The sequence below is a fragment of the Podarcis cretensis genome, assembly GCF_951804945.1.
Source record: "Podarcis cretensis genome assembly, chromosome: 13".
Classification (NCBI taxonomy): Eukaryota; Metazoa; Chordata; class Lepidosauria; order Squamata; family Lacertidae; genus Podarcis; species Podarcis cretensis.
The window spans coordinates 57,117,771-57,139,605 of record NC_137182.1 but is presented as its reverse complement, the minus strand read 5'-3'; the positions used below and the strand labels follow the sequence as shown (position 1 = coordinate 57,139,605).

Here is a 21,835-nt window from a genome sequence, read left to right as displayed (position 1 = left end):
TCGCGGTCCGGGCCCGCGCATGCGCCCTTGGCGGGAGGGGGGAGCGCGCGATGGCGGCGGCGATGGCGGGGGCGGGGGCGGCGGCGTTGGCCTTGTCGGGGGGCTCCTCCTCCTCCTCCTCCTCCTCCTCCGCGTCGGGGGGTCCCGGGCTGGTGCTGGAGACGCTGGCGGGGCTGCTGCGGGGGGGCGCGCAGGCGGGGACCCCCCCGGAGACCCCCCGAGGCCTGGCCGGGCTGCTGCGCTGCGCCAGAGAGGCCGGCGGGGGAGGGGGCGCCCAGGTGAGAGAGGGGGGGGGGAGGGGAGCAGACACAACACGAGGGGGGGGGCCACATGATGGGTCCCACCGCTGGAATGGCCTTTTCCCCTTGGGGGGTTCCTGCGCCCAGTGACCCAAAGGGAGGCATGTGGGTGGGGGGGGAGCATCCCCTTTGCGCCCCTCGTTCTCCTGAGCATGAGCAGAGTGCCTCCCCCCCCCCCCCAGTGCTGGTCTATGACAGGCTCCCTTTGTCTCCCTGCAGGCGTCGCCCACCCTGGGGGGGCTGGTGAGCCTCAGCAACACCCGCCTGGGCTCCATCAAAACCCGGTGAGTAGCTGCCTCTCTCCCTCCCTCCCTCCCAAAATGCCCCCCCAGGCCTCTGGACTACAACTCCCAGCATCCCTTGCAGATTTTCCGGCAGTCCTGGGTCCTGGATTCTGGAGCTGCCCTTCCTGCCTGGCCAGGGGTTGGGATAGATGACCCTGGGGGTCTCTTCTCACTGTACCAATTTCCCAGCACCCCCTTTCACAGGGGTCTTGCGGCACCACTCCAAAACCGGCGCAGCACTGTCACCCATGAGCCGCGCTGCCTGTGGGTGGGGGGCTTGGAGGCCAGCCCCCTGGGGGGGACGACCCACAGGTGTCTCAGAATGGGGTCCCAAAGGGGCATCTAGTCCAAGCCCACCACCCGCAGGCTACTGGGACCTTTTTCTCTTGACACATCATCATCTGCCCGGGGGTTGGTTTGGATGACCCTTGGGGGCCCCTTCCAGCCCTCCAGGGCTCTGATTCTGCTGCCCTGCTTTTTCTTCTCCCTGCAAAGGTTTGAGGGCCTCTGCCTCCTCTCCCTGCTGGTGACCGAGAGCTCCACCGAAGCCTTCAGCCAGAACTGCCTGGGCTGGCTGCGCAGCCTGCAGCACCTCATTCAGGTGAGGGGGGGCGCCAGTGCCCCCCACCCGCTTTGCCTCCCCCCAAGCCCAAGAGCTCCACAGCTGCAGCCGCCTTTCTGTGCCCAGGAAGGCTGGGTGGGTCGGATGTTTTGGGTGCCTTTTGGGTGGGAGGTGTTGGCTGAGGAAGGCTGCCCCCCCCAACTAACCTCATTTCTTCTCCTCTCCCCCCCCAAGTCTCAGGATCCGCCCCCCACGATGGAGCTGGCCGTCCTCATCCTCCGTGACCTGCTGGAGTATTCCTGCCAGATCCCTGAGCTGGCACGAGACATCGGCACCAACCACATCCCGGGGCTGCTCACCTCCTTGCTGGCTCTCAAACCCGAGGTGAGACCCCCAACCCACCCTCGTTGGGGAGCTGGGGGTGGCCTGCATCCCCCCCCACCATGTACATGTCTGAAGGCATAAAACAAAACCCACAAATTGAATGAATGAATATTGTTTAGTATGGCAAAACAGCCAGCTTGGTAAAACCAGAAATTCAGCATAATTTTTACATAAATATTGAAACAGTCTAAATGGAATTTAACAATCAATGTGCTAATTAAATAGCTGCACCCCCCGTAATGTGACCCCCCCGCCCCTTACGTAAGAAGCTCAGAGCCTGGCTGGGTGAGGTTCCAATGGCCAAAGACCTCTTTGCACCAAGGGGTTGAAGTAGACTGCCTCTGCAGCTGGAGGCTCCATAAGGGCAGAAGAGGCCAGCTGCTGGGTCAGGCAAAGGCCACAGCGGCCAACCAAGTGCCCATTATGGGAAACCCAGACTCAGGATTCAAGTGCGAGAGCAGCTCCCCCGCCTTCGTGTTCCAGTATCTGATGTTTAGAAGCATTTATTGGCCGTGGAGGCAGAACACAGCCACCAGCAGCCCTCTTCTCCTCCACAAATTTGACCAGTTCTATTCTATTGTGGGGGCCATCCCATCTCTGCCTCTTGTGGCAGGGAGTTCCGCAGTTCAACGAAGAAGGGCTTTCATCCCTCCTGGATCTCCCCACATCTGGCTTCTCTGGCTGTCTGCCACCAGCTCTGGTGTTACAAGAGAGGAAACTTTTATCTAACCCTTTTCTCTTTTCTGACCCCCCCCCCCTTCGCCTCCCCGGCACTCTTCCTAGTGCCAGACTTCCACCCTGGAAGGAAGCAAGGCCTGCATGATGTTTTACCCCAGGGCATGTGGCTCTTTGCGGGTAAGTCTTTTGTTTCAGGGGGCAGAGGAGCAGCACTGGGTTGCAGAATCCCCACTGACCTCTCCCCCCCCATCCTTTTTTTCCTGCCCCCCAGGGCAAACTGGCGGCCTATTTCCTGGCCCGCGTGGATGCAGAGACGCCCCGGCTGCAACAGGTAAAAACCAACCTCTCTTGCCTTCCCTTCAGCTGTGCAGGGACCCCCACCTTGTGGTTTAAACTGGGAAACTCCCCTGGGGGCAGGGGGGTGTTTGTGGGACCTGGGAAGAGCCCCAGAGCAGGTGGATCAGGCCAGAGGGGCCCAGCATCCCGTCCTCCCCACACCTGGCTGACCAGGTGCCCCCAAGGGGAAGACTCCCACCAGCAGGGCCTGAATGACCCAGTCAGAAGCTTTGTGGTTATTTTATAAATCACATTTCTACGGCCCGCCTTCGTTCCCCAAGCTGGCATACGCAGCTCCCCCACTTTATCCTTGAGATAGGCCAGGCTGAGAGAAGCCTGTGACTGGTCCCCAAAGTCACCCCCACCGAGCTTCATAGCAGCGGGGGGTGGGCTGGGGGTTGAACCCAGGTCTCCCAGGCCCTTGACCTCATTGAATCCCCACGAGAACTCTGTGAGGTGGGGATTTGAACCCCGGACTCTTTGGGATCCCTTCCCTCTTTCCCCTTGTGGGCTGCCCCACTGATGCTCTGCCGCCTCCTCCTCCCCCCAGCTGGCCTGCGACTGCTACGCCCTCCTGCCCTCCCTGGGCGCTGGCTTCACGCAGGGGCTCAAGTACACCGAGTGCTGGGGGCAGCAGGCCCACTGCCTCCTGGCCACGCTCCACAGCCTGCTGGGGACACTCTACGAGGGTGCAGAGACAGGTGCGTCTCCTCATGCTTTTAATGTTGATATTGCTCTTAATTTGGGGGAGGGGGTTAGCAGGGCTCGGAATTTGCCAGGCGCATTTTGCACCTGGCTGTCGGCTACTTGCGACGATGGCGCCTTGACATCTCCACCCTCGGGGGATCCTTGGAGCCGGGCTGTGACACCGATTGTATGGTCGGCGGTTCGAATCCCCATGGCGGGGTGAGCTCCCGTCGTTCGGTCCCAGCTCCTGCCCACCTAGCAGTTCGAAACCACCTCAAAGTGCAAGTAGATAAATAGGTACCGCTTTATAGCGGGAAGGTAAACGGCATTTCCGTGTGCTGCGCTGGTGCTGGCTCGCCAGAGCAGCTTTGTCACGCTGGCCACGTGACCCGGAAGTGTCTCTGGACAGCGCTGGCCCCCGGCCTCTTAAGTGAGATGGGCGCACAACCCTAGAGTCGGACACGACTGGCCCGTACGGGCAGGGGTACCTTTACCTTTACCTTTATTTTTATTTGTAAAATAAGGGAGGAAGGTGGGATATAAATATTATTATTATTTTATTCCATTTATGTACCACTCTTCATCGTAAGATCTCAGGGCAGTTCGCAGGAAATGGAGGATCAAAACAAGTCAATAAGTAAAACCGAACAACAAAACAGTAACCTCCCCCTTTCCACAGACTCATTTAAATAGCTGTAGAATATTAATCTGCCAAAGGCCTGGCTTAAGAGGAATGTTTTCGCCTGGCGCATAAAATATTATTATTATTATTATTATTATTATTATTATTATTTGTACCCCGTCCATCTGGCTGGGCTTCCCCAGCCACTCTGGGCAGCTTCCAACAAAGATTAAAAATACATTAAAATGTCACACATTTAAAACTTCCCTGAATTTATTTAGTTATTAATAAAACAAAAAAAAAATTGCAGGTAAATTGGTCCCAGATTTCCTAAGGCTTTCCTGTACCAAGAGCAACACCTTGAACTTGATTCAGTTGCAAATTTGCAGGCAGTGCAGGCGTCCTCTGCCGATAAGGCCTCCCTCCCCTCAGCAATTGTGCTGCAGTATCCTGCACCAACAGCAGCTTCCGGATCGAGTGCGAGGGAAGCCCCACATGGGGGCGGCCCCGCAAACCAAGCCCCAGCCCCAGCCAGGAGGCTCTTGTTTTGCAGCGGCCATATTCCCAGCAGACCTGCTCACGTCATGCCCCCCTTCGGCTAATTTGAGGCCGGGGCGTCTCCTGCCCTGGAGGGAGCAATTAAGATAAGTGCTTTGTTGACGAGCCAATTTGACGTGTTGTGCGGAACCCACATGACGGAAACAGGACCAGTGATGGGTGTTGACGGCGGAGGAGACGGGCAAAATCCCAGACCGCTGTCTGTTGTGATCATTGCGTTTCAGCCCCGCTGCTCAGCCCAAATTCCCCTTTCCTGGCTGTCTGGCTGCAGCTGGAAGCCCAAAGGAACACCTTCCCCAGAGGAAGAGCGAGCAAAAGTCTGGGCTGTTGGCCTGCCTTCCTGCATTGCGGGGCTTGGACTAGATCACCCCTGGCATCCCTTCCTGGTATACACCACAGAGAAACCTACGGTCTGCAAATAATAACATCCTCAAGGTCCCAGGCGTCAGAGAGGTTAGGCTGGCCTCAACTAGAGCCAGGGCCTTCTCGGCTGCGGCTCCAACCTGGTGGAACGCACTGTCACAAGAGACTAGGGCCCTGCGGGACCTGACATCTTTCCGCAGGGCCTGCAAGACAGAGTTGTTCCACCAGGCCTTTGGTCAGGGCGCAGCCTGACCCCCTCCTCTGGCAACCTGCACAGAATTTTGCTTAATCGGTTGCCATTAATTTGATTTTAATTAATTTTTATAATGAAATATTTTTAGAATATGTGATTATTTGATTGTTTGATTATTTGATTATTGTTAGCCGCCCTGAGCCCGGCTTCTGCTGGGGAGGGTGGGATATAAATAAAATTTATTATTATTATTATTGTTATTATTCCAAGTCCTCCATTCTATGATTCTGTATAAGCAAGAGTCCTTAAGTTTCTACTCAGCGTGGTATAAGCTTTTCTCCCATTAAAATTAAAATACTGTCCTTGTGGTCCAGTATTTTAAAAGAGCTTGCAGTGGCTATCCTACCGTCTTTTGTGGGGGGGCATCTTTTAATTGCAAGAAGCACCCTCTTACCTCAGTCTAATAGGGTCAAGCAATATATCCATACAGTGGTGCCCCACAAGACGAACGCCTCGCAAGACGGAAGACCCGCTAGACGAAAGGGTTTTCCGTTTTGGAGGTGCTTCGCAAAACGAATTTCCAATGGGCTTGCTTCGCAAGACGAAAATGTCTTGTGAGTTCCTGCGGGGTTTTTTTCCTTTTCCCCCCTTTTCTAAGCCGCTTATCAGCTGATCCGCTAAGCCGCTAATAGCGCTAAGCCGCTAAGCCGTCAATGGGCTTGCTTCGCAAGACGAAAAAACCGCAAGACGAAGAGACTCGCGGAACGGATTCTTTTTGTCTTGCGAGGCACCACTGTATATCATCCAAAACTGGTTTGAAGCCCATATTGTGATACAGGTTTCGTAATTTTTGACCTGGTAATATATCACAAATCGTGGGGTGTGGGTGTGGGTGGGTGTTATGCAAAAATTACAACGAAGGAGTAACCATGAAGCCGGTCAGTACCTCTACATAGCGCCATCTAAGTGTCAGAGATTGTGATGCATCAGTATATCGCAATGTTTAGCTGGTGATGTACCGCGATGTTGAAAACCAGCTATCTCCCAGCCCTCAAGCTCTTACTTGAGATCAGAGATTCTTTGTGCAACATGTTCTTAATTTTTGTTCCTTATTGGCACTTTAAATGAGCATCTTAGACCAGGGCAGTCCAACCTCTCAGATCACAGAACCCGCCAGCCACACGCTGAATTAAATTTCCGTACTGTGAATGGAAAGGCCTGCTGTATATTTAACATACGCGATTCATATACTTAATTAAATATATATATCAATAAATAGAGTTCGTAGATTTAACGTATTTAATTATTAAACTGAACTAATACACAGATGTATTTGGGTATAGGTCGGAATAGAGCTTTAATAAGTAAAAATGCACGAAAAACAAATGTTTAAGTGCTGTAAGATGTTTCTTCTTGAATGTTGCCAAGTGCTGCACATTGGACCACCTTGCAAGCCAGTTTAGAGCTGTCCTTCTGCAGGTTGGGATAGATGACCTTTGGGGATTCTGATGGGTTCTCTCTCTCCGCCCCCCCCCCCCCCCGTTCCCCCTCCTTCTCCTCCAGATCCCCTGCACTACGAAGGGCCTGGCGTGGAGATCCTGCTCCCGACCCCCCAAGATGGAGAGGTGAACTTCATCCTCCACCTGAAGCACCGCTTCTCCGGATTGGCCAAATGCCTCTGCCAGATGCTCAGGTCGGGAGCCCCTCCCCCCTGCCTTTCCAGCCTTGCCGCTGTACTTGAGACCCCCCCCCCCCTTAAACCCAGCGCTTCGTTTGCCGTTCCAGTAATGACTTTGTGGCTCCCGTCTCCGTCCCGGTTCAAGACATCCTAGACCTCGTTTGCCGCGCCCTCAACATCTCCACGAAGAACATCGTGAGTAGCCATGGGGGCAGCGTTGGGGTCAGGGTGGGGCAGGTCCCCGAGCCGAGGGGGCACAGCCTCCCCAGCCACTCTTGGCGGCCTCCAAAGGAATATTAAAATACAATAACCTATTAAACATTAAAAGCTTCCCTAAACATCCTTTCAGATGTCTTCTAAATGTTAGGTAGTTGTTTATCTCTTTGACATCTGGTGGGAGGGTGTTCCACAGGGCGGGGGCCACCACCCAGAAGGCTCTCTGCCTGGTTCCCTTCCCTGTAACTTGGCTTCTCGCAGGGAGGGAACCACCAGAAGGCCCTCGGAGCTGGACCTCAGTGTCCGGGCTGGACGATGGGGGTGGAGACGCTCCTTCAGGTCTACTGGGCCTTTAAGGCCATTTAGGGCTTTCAGGGTCAGCACCAACACTTTGAATTGTGCTCGGAAGAGTTTTGGAGCTGGGAGGGCCCCCCAGGGCTCATCTAGCTCAACCCCCTGCAGTGCAGGAACCTCAGCTAAAGCATCCAAGACGATGGGCCTCCCGCTTCTTCTGGAAAGCCGCCAAGGGAAGGGAGCCCCCCTCCCTCCAAGGAAGCCCCCTCCCCTATCAAACAGCTGCTTCCGTCAGGAAGTGCCAAGTAGGGACCTCCTTCCTTGCAACCCAGACCAAAGAGGTGCTGGAGGAGGGGGCATCGTAAAGACTGAATGGAAAATGGGGCATGTTTGTTATTGGAAGGTAGAATTCCAGGGCAAGGTGAACCCCTTATGTAGTTTTAATTCCTCTAATTTGACCCCCTGCGGCCAGTGCAGTAGCAAACTGGTGTGCTCCTTAAATTTCCGTTTTGTACATGGATGCATGCTTTGATTATTTATGCCAAAAAAAAATGTAAATGACTTACAAGCTTACATTTAAGGAATAACAAAGTATAGCAGAATTATATGTTGCTGTAATACGTTAATGTCACAATGCATATGTGAACGTAAAACCTACGTATATACTTGTTACATTGTCTAAATTATTACTATCAGAATTGTTACTTCTTTCGTAATGGTTTTATTTTTTGCAATGGGGTTATATATATATATATATATAACTTGAAAACTTATCCCTAAAGGCAGTCCTGGCCAAACTTGGCCTTCCAGCTGTTTTGGGACTACAATTCCCATCATCCCTGACCCCTGGTCCTGATAGCTAGGGATGATGGGGGTTGTAGACCAAAAACAGCTGGAGGGCCAAGTTGGCCAGCACTGCCTTAAGGGATAACGAAGCTTAGTAGAATTGAGGTTTACTGCTATGGCTGTGGCTATGGCTATTATTATTACTGCTCACAATAATACTAGAAATAGTAATGCAGCCAGTGACCTTGGTCACTTTATAATGGGGGGTGGGAATTGGGGGCTTGGCTTTGCTTGCACTGCCGATTGGGGGGGGTGCTTCTCCCTTCCGCCCCTGACCCCCCTCTCTCCCCCTCCCTTCCAGAGCTGGTTTGGCGACGGCCCCCTGCGGATGCTCCTCTTGCCCTCCGTCCACCTGCAGGCCCTGGACCTCCTTTCGGCGCTCATCTTGGCGTAAGTCCCGGGGAGGGGAGAGGGCGTTGGGCACCCCCACCGGGCTCCACACTCCCCCGACTGTCCCTTCTCTGACGCCCCCCCCCTCTCGTTTTCCCTTTACAGGTGCGGCCCCCGCCTGGTGCGCTTTGGGGCCACCTTCTGCCGCCTCTTCCCCCAGGTCCTGACCACCTGGAGCAGCGGGCGAGACCTCTTCCCCCCTGGGCAGGAGCGCCCCTACAGGTGTGTGGGGAGCCGAGGAAGGGGGGCCCTTGCTGCTCTGGGCCAATGTGTACCACCACCACCGGGGGGGGCCTAGAGACGGAGGGAGCAAGGTGACATGTTCATGGTTCTCCCCACAACATCCCTGCAAGGGAGTTGCGGCTGAGAAGGACCTGCCAGCCCTTGAGGTCTCCCAGTGCGCTTCACAGCCAAGTTGGGGGATCGGGACCCCGACCTTCCTCACGGCGACGCCACACTGTCTCTCCAGAAAGCTGCCTTCCCCCCCCCAACAGCACCAGCTGCTGCCTCCCTGCTTAGTCCAGCGCTAGCACCGCCCCTGCAGGGTTGCCTGGGTCACACCTGCCTCTCTCCTCCTTCCTTGGAGGTTTTTAAGCAGAGGTCAAGTGCCCCCCGTCCAGGGTTCTCTAGCTGCAATTCCCGTGTTCCAGGGGGTTGGGCTGGATGACCTTTGGGGGCCCCTTCCAATTCTGCATTGCCATGAAAACAGCCCCGGGGGAGGTGTGGGGCCTGCCAGGCTGCCCCCTCTTCCAGCTCCTCTTCCTTCCTCCTCAGTGCGGTGCGGACTCGGATCTACGAAGTCCTGGATCTGTGGGTCCAGACGGCTGGGGCGGCCTGTGGCATCCTGCAGGGACCCAGGACCCAGAGCGAGGCCCTGCTGGGTCACCTGATCAGCGACATCAGCCCCCCGGCCGACACCCTCAAGGTGAGCCCCCCCTCCCAATGAAGAAAGAAGTATTGGAAAGGGAAAAGAAAATGAAGGACCACGAGACACTGCAGGAAATATTGTTGAACAGAGAGTGGACTGATAGTTTGTTGTACTGACTTGACTGGTGTTTTAAATAATTATATTTTCATCTAGTGCATGGAAAATATTCCCTCTTTTGTAATTTTTGCTAATATTTCTCCGTTTCTTTCTTCTTTCTTTCTTTCTTTCTTTGTTTTCTCTCTCTTTTTCTCTCTCTATCTCTTATTTTCTTCTGCTTCTTTTCCTTGTTTTGCATCTTAGGTAGCTGTAATCTGGTTGTGTTAGTGGAAAATCTCCATTGAAATTTGATACGAATGAAGTATTTTAGCTGCACTAATGAATTCTCTCCCCCACCCCTCCCTCCTGGCCTCCAGTTCAAGGCCTTTCTCCCTCTTTCTGAAATAATAACAATAATAATTTCTATTTTGTCTTTCGTACCCCAGCCTCTCTCTCTGGCCTCCAGCAACTATAAAAGCATAATAAAACATCCAGAACTTCCCCATCCCCTTCTCTCTCTGCCCCGTCCAGATGCGGGACAGCCGGCCTGCCTCGGACCTGAAGCCCAGCGCCCCCAAGAAGCCCAAGCTGTCTGACCTGGGCCCTTTGGGGTCCCTGCACCCCAAGCAGGACTCCCAGGCCAACAGCAGCACCTGCCTGGCCGCCTTGCGAGGTAAGGAAACCTGTAGCTGAGCAGCGGGGTGGAGAGGGGGCCGGGCCTGGGGCTCTGCTTCCTCCAGTCCCACTCACCAACCCCACCCCCGACTAAACTGTTCTCTCCCCCCCCCCCAGGCCTGAGCCGTGCCGTCCTCCTGACCGGAAGCCTGATGAAGGAGCAGGTCCACAAGGTGAGAGGGTGGTGGGCTTCCTCTGAGGGGGAGGGGGCTGTGGGGCAGCCCTGGGGGACTTGGGGGTCTGGGCTGCCAGACAAGGGGGTGGGGTGGAGTGCCAGTCCTGGGGGCCGAGCCCAGCTCTTGGTTTCCGGAGAGAGCCTTCCCCTCGCAGCGCTGTGGTAGTTGGCCAGTGGCGTCTCTGCCCCAAGGACCTTTCAGTGCGGGAAAATGAGACAGAGAAGTTTGAGGAAGACAAGGGGAAGGAGAAGGAGAATTTCAAAGGAGATCTGTGATCATTATTACTATGTTCGAATCTGTTGATTTCAGTCCTATTGAATGTTGTAAATGGTTTCTTAAATCAATGGGTCTTTTATTCTCTTTGTGAAGCTGCTTCAAGGTTGACTTGTTTACAGTCAGGTGGTGTATAAATTTTATGAAATGAAATAAATAAGCTGACCAGCAGCTTTGTTGTGTGGGGGTGTGGGGGTGTTGCTCAGAACAACCTGAAGCGACATTTTTAATTGTTAAATTTATATCCCTGCCTTTGTTGGAGAGGCAGGGATATAGAACACATAGAATGATAGAATGATAGTCAGAACAGGGCAGGGAGTCTGTTGGTTGACCGTCTGCCTCCTTTTCCTCACGGTGGGCGCTAGGGAACCCCCATTCCGCCACAAGGGTCAGGAGGATCCCCCAAACTGTCTTGCGTGTCCCCCACCCACCCAAAAAAGCAACTTCTCTGGATCTTCTTCCTCCCCACAGAGGCTGCAGGAGCTGGTGGTCCCTCTGCTCATCCGCCTGGCTCAGGCCGAGACCCCCCCGGGGTCACCCTACGCCAGCGCCCCCTGCCGCAGGGAGCTGCACCGCCTCCTGCTGGCGCTGGTCCTGGCCCCCCCGCCCTCCTGGCCGCCCCCTTTCCACTGCGCCCTCCGCTTGTTCAGCCAGGGGCGCGCCGACCCCAACCTCCAGGTGAGTCTCTCTCTCTTTCCCCCAACACCCACTTGGGGTTTGGCCCAAAGGGAAGTCGGGGAGCAGGGCAGGAAGGGAAGAGCCCCTCCCCACCTTGGGCATCTCTCCCCCCCCCCCCCGCCGGAGGGTAGACTGCCTCGCAGCCTGGAGGTTCCTCCTTCGCCAGCCCATCCGTCCATCCTCCTCTCCCCCTTCGCCAGTCCTGGAGGCAGGAAGTCAGCCCCCCGGCTGGGCCCTGTTAAATGTTTCCTAAAAGAATTGCTTTACTTTATTCATAAATAATACGGGGTGGTTTTTAATGTTTTGAGTTTTTAATGTGTTAATATTCTGTTGAAAGCCACCCAGGAGTGGCTGGGGCAACGCGGTGAAATGGGCAGCATATACGTAATACAGGTGAAACTCAAAAAACTAGAATATCGTAGAAAAGTTCCTTTATTTCAGTAATGCAACTTAATTGGCGAAACTAATATATGAGATCGACTTACGACATGCAAAGCGAGATGTGCTTCTACTTCTCAGAGGTCCAGTCTTGCTCGATTTGCAATCCTTGTTTTGCTGATTTCCTCGAATATTCTCATTTTCTGAGATTGTTAATTGGGGGTTTTCATCAGCTGTACACCATGATCATCGCAATGATAACAAATCAAGGCTTGACAGATCTTGCTTTGTATGTCACGAGTCTATCTCATTTATTAGTTTCACCTTTCAAGTTGGATTACGGAAATCAAGGAACTTTTCCACGATATTCTAATTTTTCAAGTTTCACCTGTAATAATATTATTATTAGAAAGTAAACCAAGGTAAAGCAGTAACTGCTACAGTTGGTTGGAAGCAGCTTAAGGTTGGGCTTGATCCTTGAGCTTGTTGCTCCAGAGCAGCACAGAAAAGGCCGCCCCCCCCTAAGCCTGTGGGGCTGCTGCTTTAGCAGGTTTTCTTTTGCAAGAAGGTGGGGGTGAGTTGTAGCTGCCACAAACCCAGTTTCTTCCCTCCGTTCAGCTAGAGTAGGAAATGGCCTTTTCTCCCATTCGAAACCATTTATAGGTTAGCCGCAGCAATGAGGCTGAGCGTTGTTTCTTTTTCATTTTCTGGAATAATATTTATAATAATTTATAATAATTTATTATTTATACCCCACCCATCTGGCTGGGCTTCCCCAGCCACTCTGGGCGGCTTCCAAAAAAATACTAAAATAGCGTAATACATCAGGTCCCTGAGGGTGCAAGATATCCCGGCATGTCAGATATATTGGCCTGCACCGATTTCTGGAATATTTCTTTTTGGGAACAGTTCCGAAAGACGTGTGCATCCTCTGCTTTATTTAATCCGGGTCTCCAGCATTTGTCTGCTCTTGACTGGCATACAGTGGTGCCTCGCAAGACGAAAAGAATCTGTTCCGCGATTCTCTTCGTCTAGCAGTTTTTTCGTCTTGCGAAGCAAGCCCATTGACGGATTAGCGCTATTAGCGGTTTAGCGGCTTTTAGCGGCTTATCGGCTTAGCGGATCAGCTGATAAGCGGCTTAGCGGCTTAGAAAAAGGGGGGGGAGGAAAAAAACCCCGCAGGAACTCGCAAGACATTTTCGTCTTGCAAAGCAAGCCCATAGGAAATTCGTTTTGCGAAGCGCCTCCAAAACGGAAAACTCTTTTGTCTAGTGAGTTTTCCGTCTTGCGAGGCGTTCGTCTTGCGGGGCCCCACTGTATTGAGTTCAGTCTATACAGTGCTCAAATACCTTTCATAGGCAGTTCTGAAACGGTTCTCCTTTAGCCCCAGCCTCCCTGGATTTCCTGGCTGTTCTCTGACCTGAATCTCCCCCCACCCCATTTTCTCCTCTATGTGTCCTGGTTCTGATCTAGGCTCAACCCAAAACTCTTCCTTTTATGCAGATGGGAGATACATTTCCCGTTTGTCCTCTCCCTCCATTTCCCCGTATCTGTGCATCAGAAAGGAGATCGCACCTCTAATCATACTGTAATTATTTGCATAGTTTTAATGGGTGGGTGTATAGCTTTAATTCTGTGGATGTTTAATCATTTTTTAATTGTTGTTTCTCCCCCACCCTCTTAAGTTTTCAGACTGCTCTTATTTTTATCTGCTAAATGAAACTGAGTCCCGTTAGGTGTAAATAACTATATCACGTGTGAATAAGGATATAACGTTATCTGTGTTTTCTGCTTTCGTCTTGTATTTTTATGTTGTGAACGGCCCGGAGATCAGCGGATGAAAGGCGGTTTGCAAACTAAAAATTATAATAGTAATAAGAAAAATGTAAGAATGAACATGAAAATAATTTGGCATTTATTTTCCTCCTCCCTCCGCAGGTCTCTTCCTTCTGCACAGAGGCCCTGGCTGTCTGCAGCGCCCTCCTGCACCCCCGGGTGCCCTCCCTGCAGCTCCCTCTGGCTGCCCCTCCAGGGGGTCCCCAGGCCCCCCCTCCAGGCCCCTCGGAGCTCTCCCCCGCCCTGGCCTCGCCCTTCCGCCCGGCGCCCCCAGCCCCCTTCTCGGCCCCCCGCCTCCTCCTCCCTCCCCCCGCCTCCTCGGCAGCCAACCCCCTGGGGCTGCCCCCCCCAGGCCTGGCCTCCCCCGCCCAGCTGCCCCCCCGCCTGGCCCCCGAGGAGCCCTCCCTGCCCATGTCCCCCGGGGCGGCCGAGGCGGCTCTGGGCGCCAAGCTGCGCCGCTCGGTCTTCGTCCACTACGACAAGGAGGAGGAGGAAGATGTGGAGATCTCCCTGGAAAGCGACTCAGACGACTCCGTGGTCATCGTGCCCAAGGGGCAGCTTGGCAAGGTCCCCGGGAGCGCCATGGTAGTGGCGGCCGTCGCAGCCCAGGTCCCCACCCCGCCCGCTCCTCTGCCGGCCCCGCCGGCCCCCCCTTCCCCCCCGCCAGCCTCCGAGGAGACCCCTCCGGAGCCCCCTGCCCCACCCCTCTCCCTGGGTGTCCCTCTGCCCCCTGCCCCCGCCGCTGTCCTGGCGCTGCCCGCCTCCCCTTCCCCCGCAGCCATGGACCCCCCGTTCCCCGCCTTGGTGGAGGAAGACCCCACCGTCATCAACATCAACAGCAGCGAGGAGGAAGAGGACGATGAAGACGACTACCCGGAGGACGAGGAATACTTTGAAGAGGACGAGGAAGAGGTGCACTGGGAGACGGGCTGGTCAGATGGGCAGCATGTTAATTCTTATTTTTTATTATGGTGGCCAGGCAGCGAAGAGGCAGGGCTTGTGGGGCAGGAGGTGCTATGACCCTGTGGGTCAAATTCATCCCTGCTTCCCCCCCCCCCCCCGGGGTAAGAACTTCACCACCACCAGGACATTACCCAGGTGGAGGGAACACCTTTACATAAAACATGGAACCAAGGAAATAAGTCCAGCAGCCCCATTAGGGACCCGGTTTATTATCTGCTCTTGCCGTAGGACAGAGCTCAACTTAACAGGGCTTATATAGTAGCTGCAAACGGATCACACGCAGAGAGCCATAAAACATCAAACATTTTTCTATGTACATTGAAAAGGGTTACAGGTCATGGGATGTAAAACACGCATGGCTCCATACCGGTCTCTACACCCCCAAGTGCTCAGGCCGTTTGGGTCTCAGTTGTCGCCCTTAGCAGGCCTTGGGCAGCCCCACTCTCACTTCCCTCGTCCCTGGGACATCCGGGGAAGCTTCAAGAAGATGCTGGATTGCCAGCTTGTGAAGCAGACTTAGGAAAACATCACCATTGGCTGTTTCTGCCACTTTGGGAGTTAGATAGCAACTTTAGTTTATGGCCTAGAGAGCACAAGGGTTGTAAAATGTCGGCACACAGGAGTCTCACAGAAATCATTGCCTGATGGAGTTCATCTTGAGGTTAAATGCCGTTCATATTGAAATAGTGGTTTTAAAATCAAAACCAGACACTTTGGTCTCTAATGTTGACATCACCCCCAAGCCACAGCTGTCAGCCCCACACCTGGCAGGTGAAGATGGGGCTTGCTCTGGGCCCCGATTAGGGGTTGCGGGATGAGGGCGAGCGGCCACAAGGGGCCCCTTGGCAGTCATGTTTCTTTCCGCCCTGGGTGGCAAGGGGTTGGGCTGCATGACCCTCAGCGGGGTCCCTCACAAGGTAGAAGGCTGCCCTTTGCTGGGTGCCCATCAAGCTGTGGCTCCTGCGCACCGGGGTCGGGCTGGATGGCCTTTGGGTGGCCCTCTCCCAACGTTGCAGTCCTGATTCTCTCCCTCCCACCCACCCTTTTTTTTTTTGCTGGCCAGGAAGAAGAGTACGACGAGGAGGACGAGGAGTTTGGGGAGGATCTGGAGGAGGAAGAGGACGAGGAGTTTGACGAGGAGGAAGGCCTGACGGAGGAGGAAGAGGACGAGGAGGAAGGCCTGACAGAAGAGGAGGAGGAGGAGGAGGAAGGGGAGGAGGAGGAGCGGAGGGTGCTGCCCTCACTGCCGCCCCCACTGCCGCCCCACCGGAGCGACGAGGAGCCGCCGGAGCTCTTGCCCATCAAGGACGAGCCCCCCAAGTTGGAGGAGGAGGAAGAGGAAGAAAATGAAGACGAAGAGGCGGCCGCTGGACTCCTGATGGAGGTGGACGAGGAAGCCTTCCACCCCCCAGAGGAACTGGCAGAGGAGGAAGAGGAAGGAGGCCAGCTGGAGCGGGACCTGGGGAAGGCAGAAGGCCAGGCGTCTCCTCTGCGGACGGCCGAAGGGCAGCCCTCCCTCCCCAGCGCGGCCCCCCTGCCCTCCGTGAAGCTGGAGGAGGAGCTGGGCGAGAAGCAGCCCCCCCAGGAGGAGCAGGAGGGCCCTGCCATTGCAGCTGCCCCCCGGACCACGACTCCACAGGGGCAGGAGGAAGAAGAGGAGGAGGAAGTGGTGGTGCACGAAGGGGGCCGGAGAGAGCCAGGAGGGGCAGCCCCCGAGGCCGCAGTGCTGCGGACGGAGTCGGAGAAGCAGGAGCCGCCGCCGGGCGAGGAGGTGGGCATGAGGGGCAGGGCGGGAAGAGAGGGCACGGCTGCCCCCCCCCCCCCGCACATGTGGGGAAGAATGTTTCCTCATCTGAATTCTGTATGGTGCATCTTCCACCCTGGGGCGCTAGTGGAGCTCAGGGTGTGGCGTTGAAGTTCCAGGGGGAAAGGAACCTGGGACGGCTCAGTCGACAGAGCAGGAGACCCTTCATCTCAGGGTCGTGGGTTCGAGCCCCACGTTGGGCAAAAGATTCCCGCACTGCAGGGGGTGGGACTAGGTGCCCCCCCCCCGTGGGTCCTTCCCACTTCTCAGTTCTATGACTCCATCATTCTAAGTATGAAGGCATTACAGATGGAGGGTTTTGTTTTGTTTGGTAAATTTGTAGTCCCATAGATCTCAGGGCTTTCACAGTGCAAAATTACAATCTAATAAATGCAAAATGCATAATAAAAATAAGAACAATGATCCCTTGGGACCCCCTTCCAGATACAGTTCTCTGGTTCTGTCCTCTGTCCCGGGTCTGATCTTCCCCCCCCCCAAGAAAGGGCAAAACAGGGAGTGAAATTATATCAGCTTAGAGTTGGCTCTTCTCTCTCCAAATTAAGCTGTTTGTTTGACTTCTACACAGTGCTGCTTTCTATTTATTCGTTTGTTTTGCTTCACAAAATCTCTTCGCTGATCGATAAAAGCCTCGAAGCCGGAAAGGTTTTCTCAGTGAAACCGCATAAAGGTTTTATGAAGCAAATAAGTAAACCTCAAAGTGGTTTGCGAAAGGATGATGATGATGATGATGATGATGATGATAAATTGTTAATCAGAAAAGTTTGCAGCAACAACATTTAGGCTTCTGAACAGTTAACACAGCAAAAAACGGAAAGCAGATCAGGAACTCGCATGTGCTTCGTAATGTGGGTTGTTGTCTGAAAGCAGTTTACCTGTGAGATCGCTTTGCCCCACTTGGCCGGTTCAGCCGGCGGATCTGGCCCTGCTGCAGGCGCCGCACGACACCCATTCCGCTTTTGTAAGAACTCTGGGAGCCTCTGCCCTTTGGAACTCCCCGCCTCTTGAGATCAGGCAGGCGCCTTTGCTGTACTCCTTATCAGCAACTGCTAAAACCATTCTGGTTGGGGAAGCCAGCAGGAGAACAATCCAAATAATCCTGGCTAGACTTTGGATGGCAGAAAAAGTCCTCTCTAGGGCGGCGGAGAGCCTGGAGGGAGGGTGTGTCTAGGGCAGGTTCCCAAGTCTGGAGCTGGGATGGTTAATTGTGCAGGTGGTGGGGTGGGAGGTGTTGTGTGTTCTGCAGTCTCTCCAACTTTGGGGGGAGCAGCGAGGGGTCTTGCAGTGGCAGCTGGGAACAATGGTCAGACCCCACCTGGGCCCAATTTTGGGCACCCCAGTTCCAGAAGGATATTGGTGAGAAGCTGGAAGGTGCGCAGAAGAGGGTGAGCAAGATTTTGAAGGGTCTGGAAACCAAGCCTTGTTTATGCGCAACAGCTGGGGGGAGATGGAGATGTTTAGCCTGGAAAAGAGGAGACGTGAGAGCCAACTTCCAGTATCTGAAGGGTTGTCACAAGGAGCAAGCTTGTTATCTCCTGCTCTGGAGGGCAGGATCCGAACCCATGGTTTCAAATTCCAAGAAAGGAGATACTCAACGCTGAGGCTTTCCTGAGGGTAAGAGCCCATCAGTGGCAGAGCGACTCCCTCGGAAGGTTTTTTAATAGGTTGGATGGCTGCCTGTCACCGATGCTTCAGCTGTGATTCCTGCATTTCGGGGGTTGGACTAGATAAGCCTTGGGAAACCCACAATTCTGTGAGTCTCTCAGGCCTGCATTCTGGGTTTGCTCTGTGTGTGTACGTCTTTTTTTAGATTAAGTGCTGAAATGCTGTCTTTTCCGCCAGTCTTCAAAACTTTGTTCAGCTAAGCGCCCTCATATATTTACTAGACGCCTTGTGGGGGGATACTTCCGCTGGGTGGTGCGGTAAGTTGTCATGCCACCTCAATGAAGTGACCCCACCTAATTCTCTTCCCCTGCAGGGCACAGAAGTGGATGAAACAGAAGCCATGTTGGCGGACTTTGTGGACTGTCCCCCAGACGAGGAGAAGGTGCCATCCGAACCCAGTTCCTGAGGGGGCGCTGGATCTGCCCTGGTCAACGGTGGTGGGTGAATTGGGGGCTGAGAAGGGGGGCACTGTGATCCCCGAAACAGACGTTCCCCAAGTGCACATCGCTGCCTTCTGGACTTAGGAGCCTCCATATTCTATTTTTTATGTGTTTGTGTTTTGAGGGGAGGAAGGTTTTGGGTTTGGTTTTTTTTAATACAAAAGACATTCAATAAAATTTCTTTATACTGCATGTTCACTTTGGTTTGTGGTGCAGCTGGGGCAAAGGCAGCAGGGCGAGTCGGACCCATGGGGGGGGGGTCAAAGTGGAAGATTTATGCTGCTCTAGAGGGCAGCATCTGAACAAACGAGAAAGGAGATTCCGACTGAACATCAGTATGAACTTTCTTGACAGTAAGAGACTCCCTTGGAAGGTGATGGACTCTCCTTCAGTGGAGGTTTTTAAGCAGAGGTTGGATGGCTGTCTGTCATGGATGCTTTCATTGAGATTCCTGCTTTGCAGGGAATTGGACTAGATGACCTTTGGGAGTCGGGTTTTCCTGAGTGATGGAACACCTGCACACTTGATCATTAGACTGAGCCTTTTTGATACTGTCGCTCTGTGGAGTAAGAGGCTCCGCAGTTGAGCTTGGTGAGTGAAGGATCAGTTTCAGGTTCTGCAGCCAGCCGTCTCTAGCCGCCTGCCAGACAACCTGTTCCCCTTGAATGCTGCATTTGGGTCGCTCATCAGTGTGAAGGGCACAAACCAACCAGATCAGCATGGCACACACATCCATAACGGCAGTAGAATCACCTCCAGTGGCCTAGAGGTGCTTGTCAATGTGTGTGTGTGTGATTGTAATACAAAATTTAATATAAAATATGTATAAAAAGGTAAAAGTACCCCTGCCCGTACGGGCCAGTCTTGCCAGACTCTAGGGTTGTGCGCTCATCTCACTCTAGAGGCCGGGAGCCAGCGCTGTCCGCAGACACTTCCGGGTCACGTGGCCAGCGTGACAAGCTGCATCTGGCGAGCCAGCGCAGCACACGGAACGCCGTTTACCTTCCCGCTGGTGAGCGGTCCCTATTTATCTACTTGCACCCGGAGGTGCTTTCGAACTGCTAGGTGGGCAGGAGCTGGGACCGAACGACGGGAGCTCACCCCGCCATGGGGATTCGAACCGCCGACCATACAATCGGTGTCACAGCCCGGCTCCAAGGATCCCCCGAGGGTGGAGATGTCAAGGCGCCATCGTCGCAAGTAGCCGACAGCCAGGTGCAAAATGCGCCTGGCAAATTCCGAGCCCTGCTAACCCCCTCCCCCAAATTAAGAGCAATATCAACATTAAAAGCATGAGGAGACGCACCTGTCTCTGCACCCTCGTAGAGCGTCCCCAGCAGGCTGTGGAGCGTGGCCAGGAGGCAGTGGGCCTGCTGCCCCCAGCACTCGGTGTACTTGAGCCCCTGCGTGAAGCCAGCGCCCAGGGAGGGCAGGAGGGCGTAGCAGTCGCAGGCCAGCTGGGGGGAGGAGGAGGCGGCAGAGCATCAGTGGGGCAGCCCACAAGGGGAAAGAGGGAAGGGATCCCAAAGAGTCCGGGGTTCAAATCCCCACCTCACAGAGTTCTCGTGGGGATTCAATGAGGTCGAGGGCCTGGGAGACCTGGGTTCAACCCCCAGCCCACCCCCCGCTGCTATGAAGCTCGATGGGGGTGACTTTGGGGACCAGTCACAGGCTTCTCTCAGCCTGGCAGGCAGGTAGGCAGGCGCTGGGACCGAACAACGGGAGCTCACCCCGCCACTGGGATTCGAACCGCCAACCATGCGATCGGCAAGTCCTAGGCGCTGAGGTTTTACCCACAGCGCCACCCGCGTCCCGAAAATATGCATAGGTCGCACCTAATAATATATATAACTGAATACTTAGCAATCATTTTTATTTGTACTTACACATTCTTTAGGCAATTCTACACACATTCCCTCGTCAAAAAAAATAACGACAAGTGTCCCTATTGAGATTAATTTTGTTAACCTGCCCCCAGTTCTCCAATCTGTAAATGGTCATCCTGAATCCCGATTCTGTCTTCTGTGCCATTAGCTGCCCCTCCCAGTTTGGTGTCATGAGCATCCCCTCAACTCCTCCATCCAAGATCGACAGACTGAGCCACACCAGGCCCCGGACAGAGCCCTGCAGCCCCCCATGGTCACCAATCTATGGCGTAACCTCATGGGGGGTACAGTCGCCTCTCCGCATGAAGGATGTTTGAGGAGTTGGGAAAGGTTCAGAAAAGGGCTGCCAAAATGATCCAGGCAGACTTTGCTATGAAGAAAGGTTGCAGCCTTTGGGGCTCTTTAGACTTCAGAGCAGTGGTTCCCAATTAGCTAATTACTGACCCACCCACCCCCAATTTTCAAAAGCCAAGCCTGGCCTAGAGAAAGTGGATGGAGAGTTGCATCTCCTGCCAGCGGAACTCAAAGACATCCAAGGAATTGGGATGTTGGAAGATTCAGGACAGATAAAATTAAACGCAAAGCAGAGTTCACCTGTGGAACTCCCCGGCACAGGACACCAGAGGGAGAAGGAGGGGCAAGCTGGGGGCGCTGGCTTGTGAAGGGTTAAAAGGGATTGAGGTGGATTCCTAGAGAGGAGAGAAAATAAAGGCGGGGGGTCGGGGGGGGGGGAGAAGCTCCCGAGCCCAAGCCCCTCCCCCTCCCTCCCGCCTGCCTAAAATGGAGGAGGGGCCTTTGTCTCTCTCTTCTGCACGTGCTGCATCCATGGCGCCTCCGGGGAGCCGGTGAGTCTCTGCAGTGGGGAGAAGAGGGGGGTCCCCGGGATGCAGGGGGGAGCAGAGGGACCCCCAAGTCAAGGGGCAGAGGCTCCTGCCCCCCCCTCTCTGCAAAGCCGTTTGGGGAGGGAAGAAAAAGTCCCATTTATTAGCTGAGGTTGTAGAGGGACGGAAATATTAGGGCACAAAGCATCCCGAAGAAATAGAAAGGAAAGGCTGACTGTTGGGAGAGGGGAGGGGAGAGAAGAGAAGGCGCTTCTTGGTGCGATGCAGAGTCAAGCCTGCGGAACTCCCTGCCCCAGGAGGCCAGGCTGGGACCAGGGCAGGGAGGAGGAGGAAGAGGGGCTCTGCTTGGCTTCTTGTCTCCCCAGTTGCTGGAAGGGAGCGCAGGGGGAGAGAGGGGCTCTTGCGCCCCATCCTGCTGGGGGGCTTCCCATTGAGGCCCCAGTGGGAACAGGAGGGGGGACTCCAGTGGGGCCCAATGGCCTCATCCTGTAGGGCTCCCCTCCTGCTCTGATGCTGAGCTCCTCAGCTGGAGTGAAGCTTCCCCACCGCCACCCGAGAATCAGGCAAGGGAGATAGCGGGACTCCAGGCTTCGCATCCTTGGCGGAACTGTCTCCTCTGAGGGGAAATCTCTTTTCGTTACTCCGCCAACATTTTAAGAAACCGCACCAGAGTTTCTGAGCTCCTTTAGGCAGCTTCCAAATGCAAGAATTGTCAGATTAAAGGCATCTCTCTTCATGTCTGTGAATGTGGGTTCAGGCTGACACAAGTGGGAATAGTTCCTGTCATTTCATAAAATGAAAATCAATTAAATGAATAATAATAATAATAATAATAATAATAATAATA

General features: G+C 54.2%; 1 protein-coding gene across 1 annotated transcript; it reads left to right on the top strand.

The window, feature by feature from the left end:
- Nucleotides 1-127: 127 nt before the first annotated feature.
- Nucleotides 128-18,452, top strand: PELP1 (proline, glutamate and leucine rich protein 1). The gene is made up of 18 exons (XM_079951745.1): nt 128-278; nt 519-583; nt 1,079-1,184; nt 1,380-1,529; nt 2,313-2,384; nt 2,479-2,538; nt 3,094-3,244; nt 6,530-6,659; nt 6,752-6,839; nt 8,302-8,390; nt 8,496-8,612; nt 9,165-9,315; nt 9,886-10,027; nt 10,147-10,202; nt 10,950-11,156; nt 13,473-14,282; nt 15,397-16,104; nt 18,134-18,452. The coding sequence occupies exons 4-18, from the start codon at nt 1,401-1,403 to the stop codon at nt 18,224-18,226; spliced, it is 3,003 nt and encodes a 1,000-aa protein (XP_079807871.1). The 5' UTR covers nt 128-278; nt 519-583; nt 1,079-1,184; nt 1,380-1,400; the 3' UTR covers nt 18,227-18,452.
- The last annotated feature ends 3,383 nt before the right edge of the window (nt 18,453-21,835 follow it).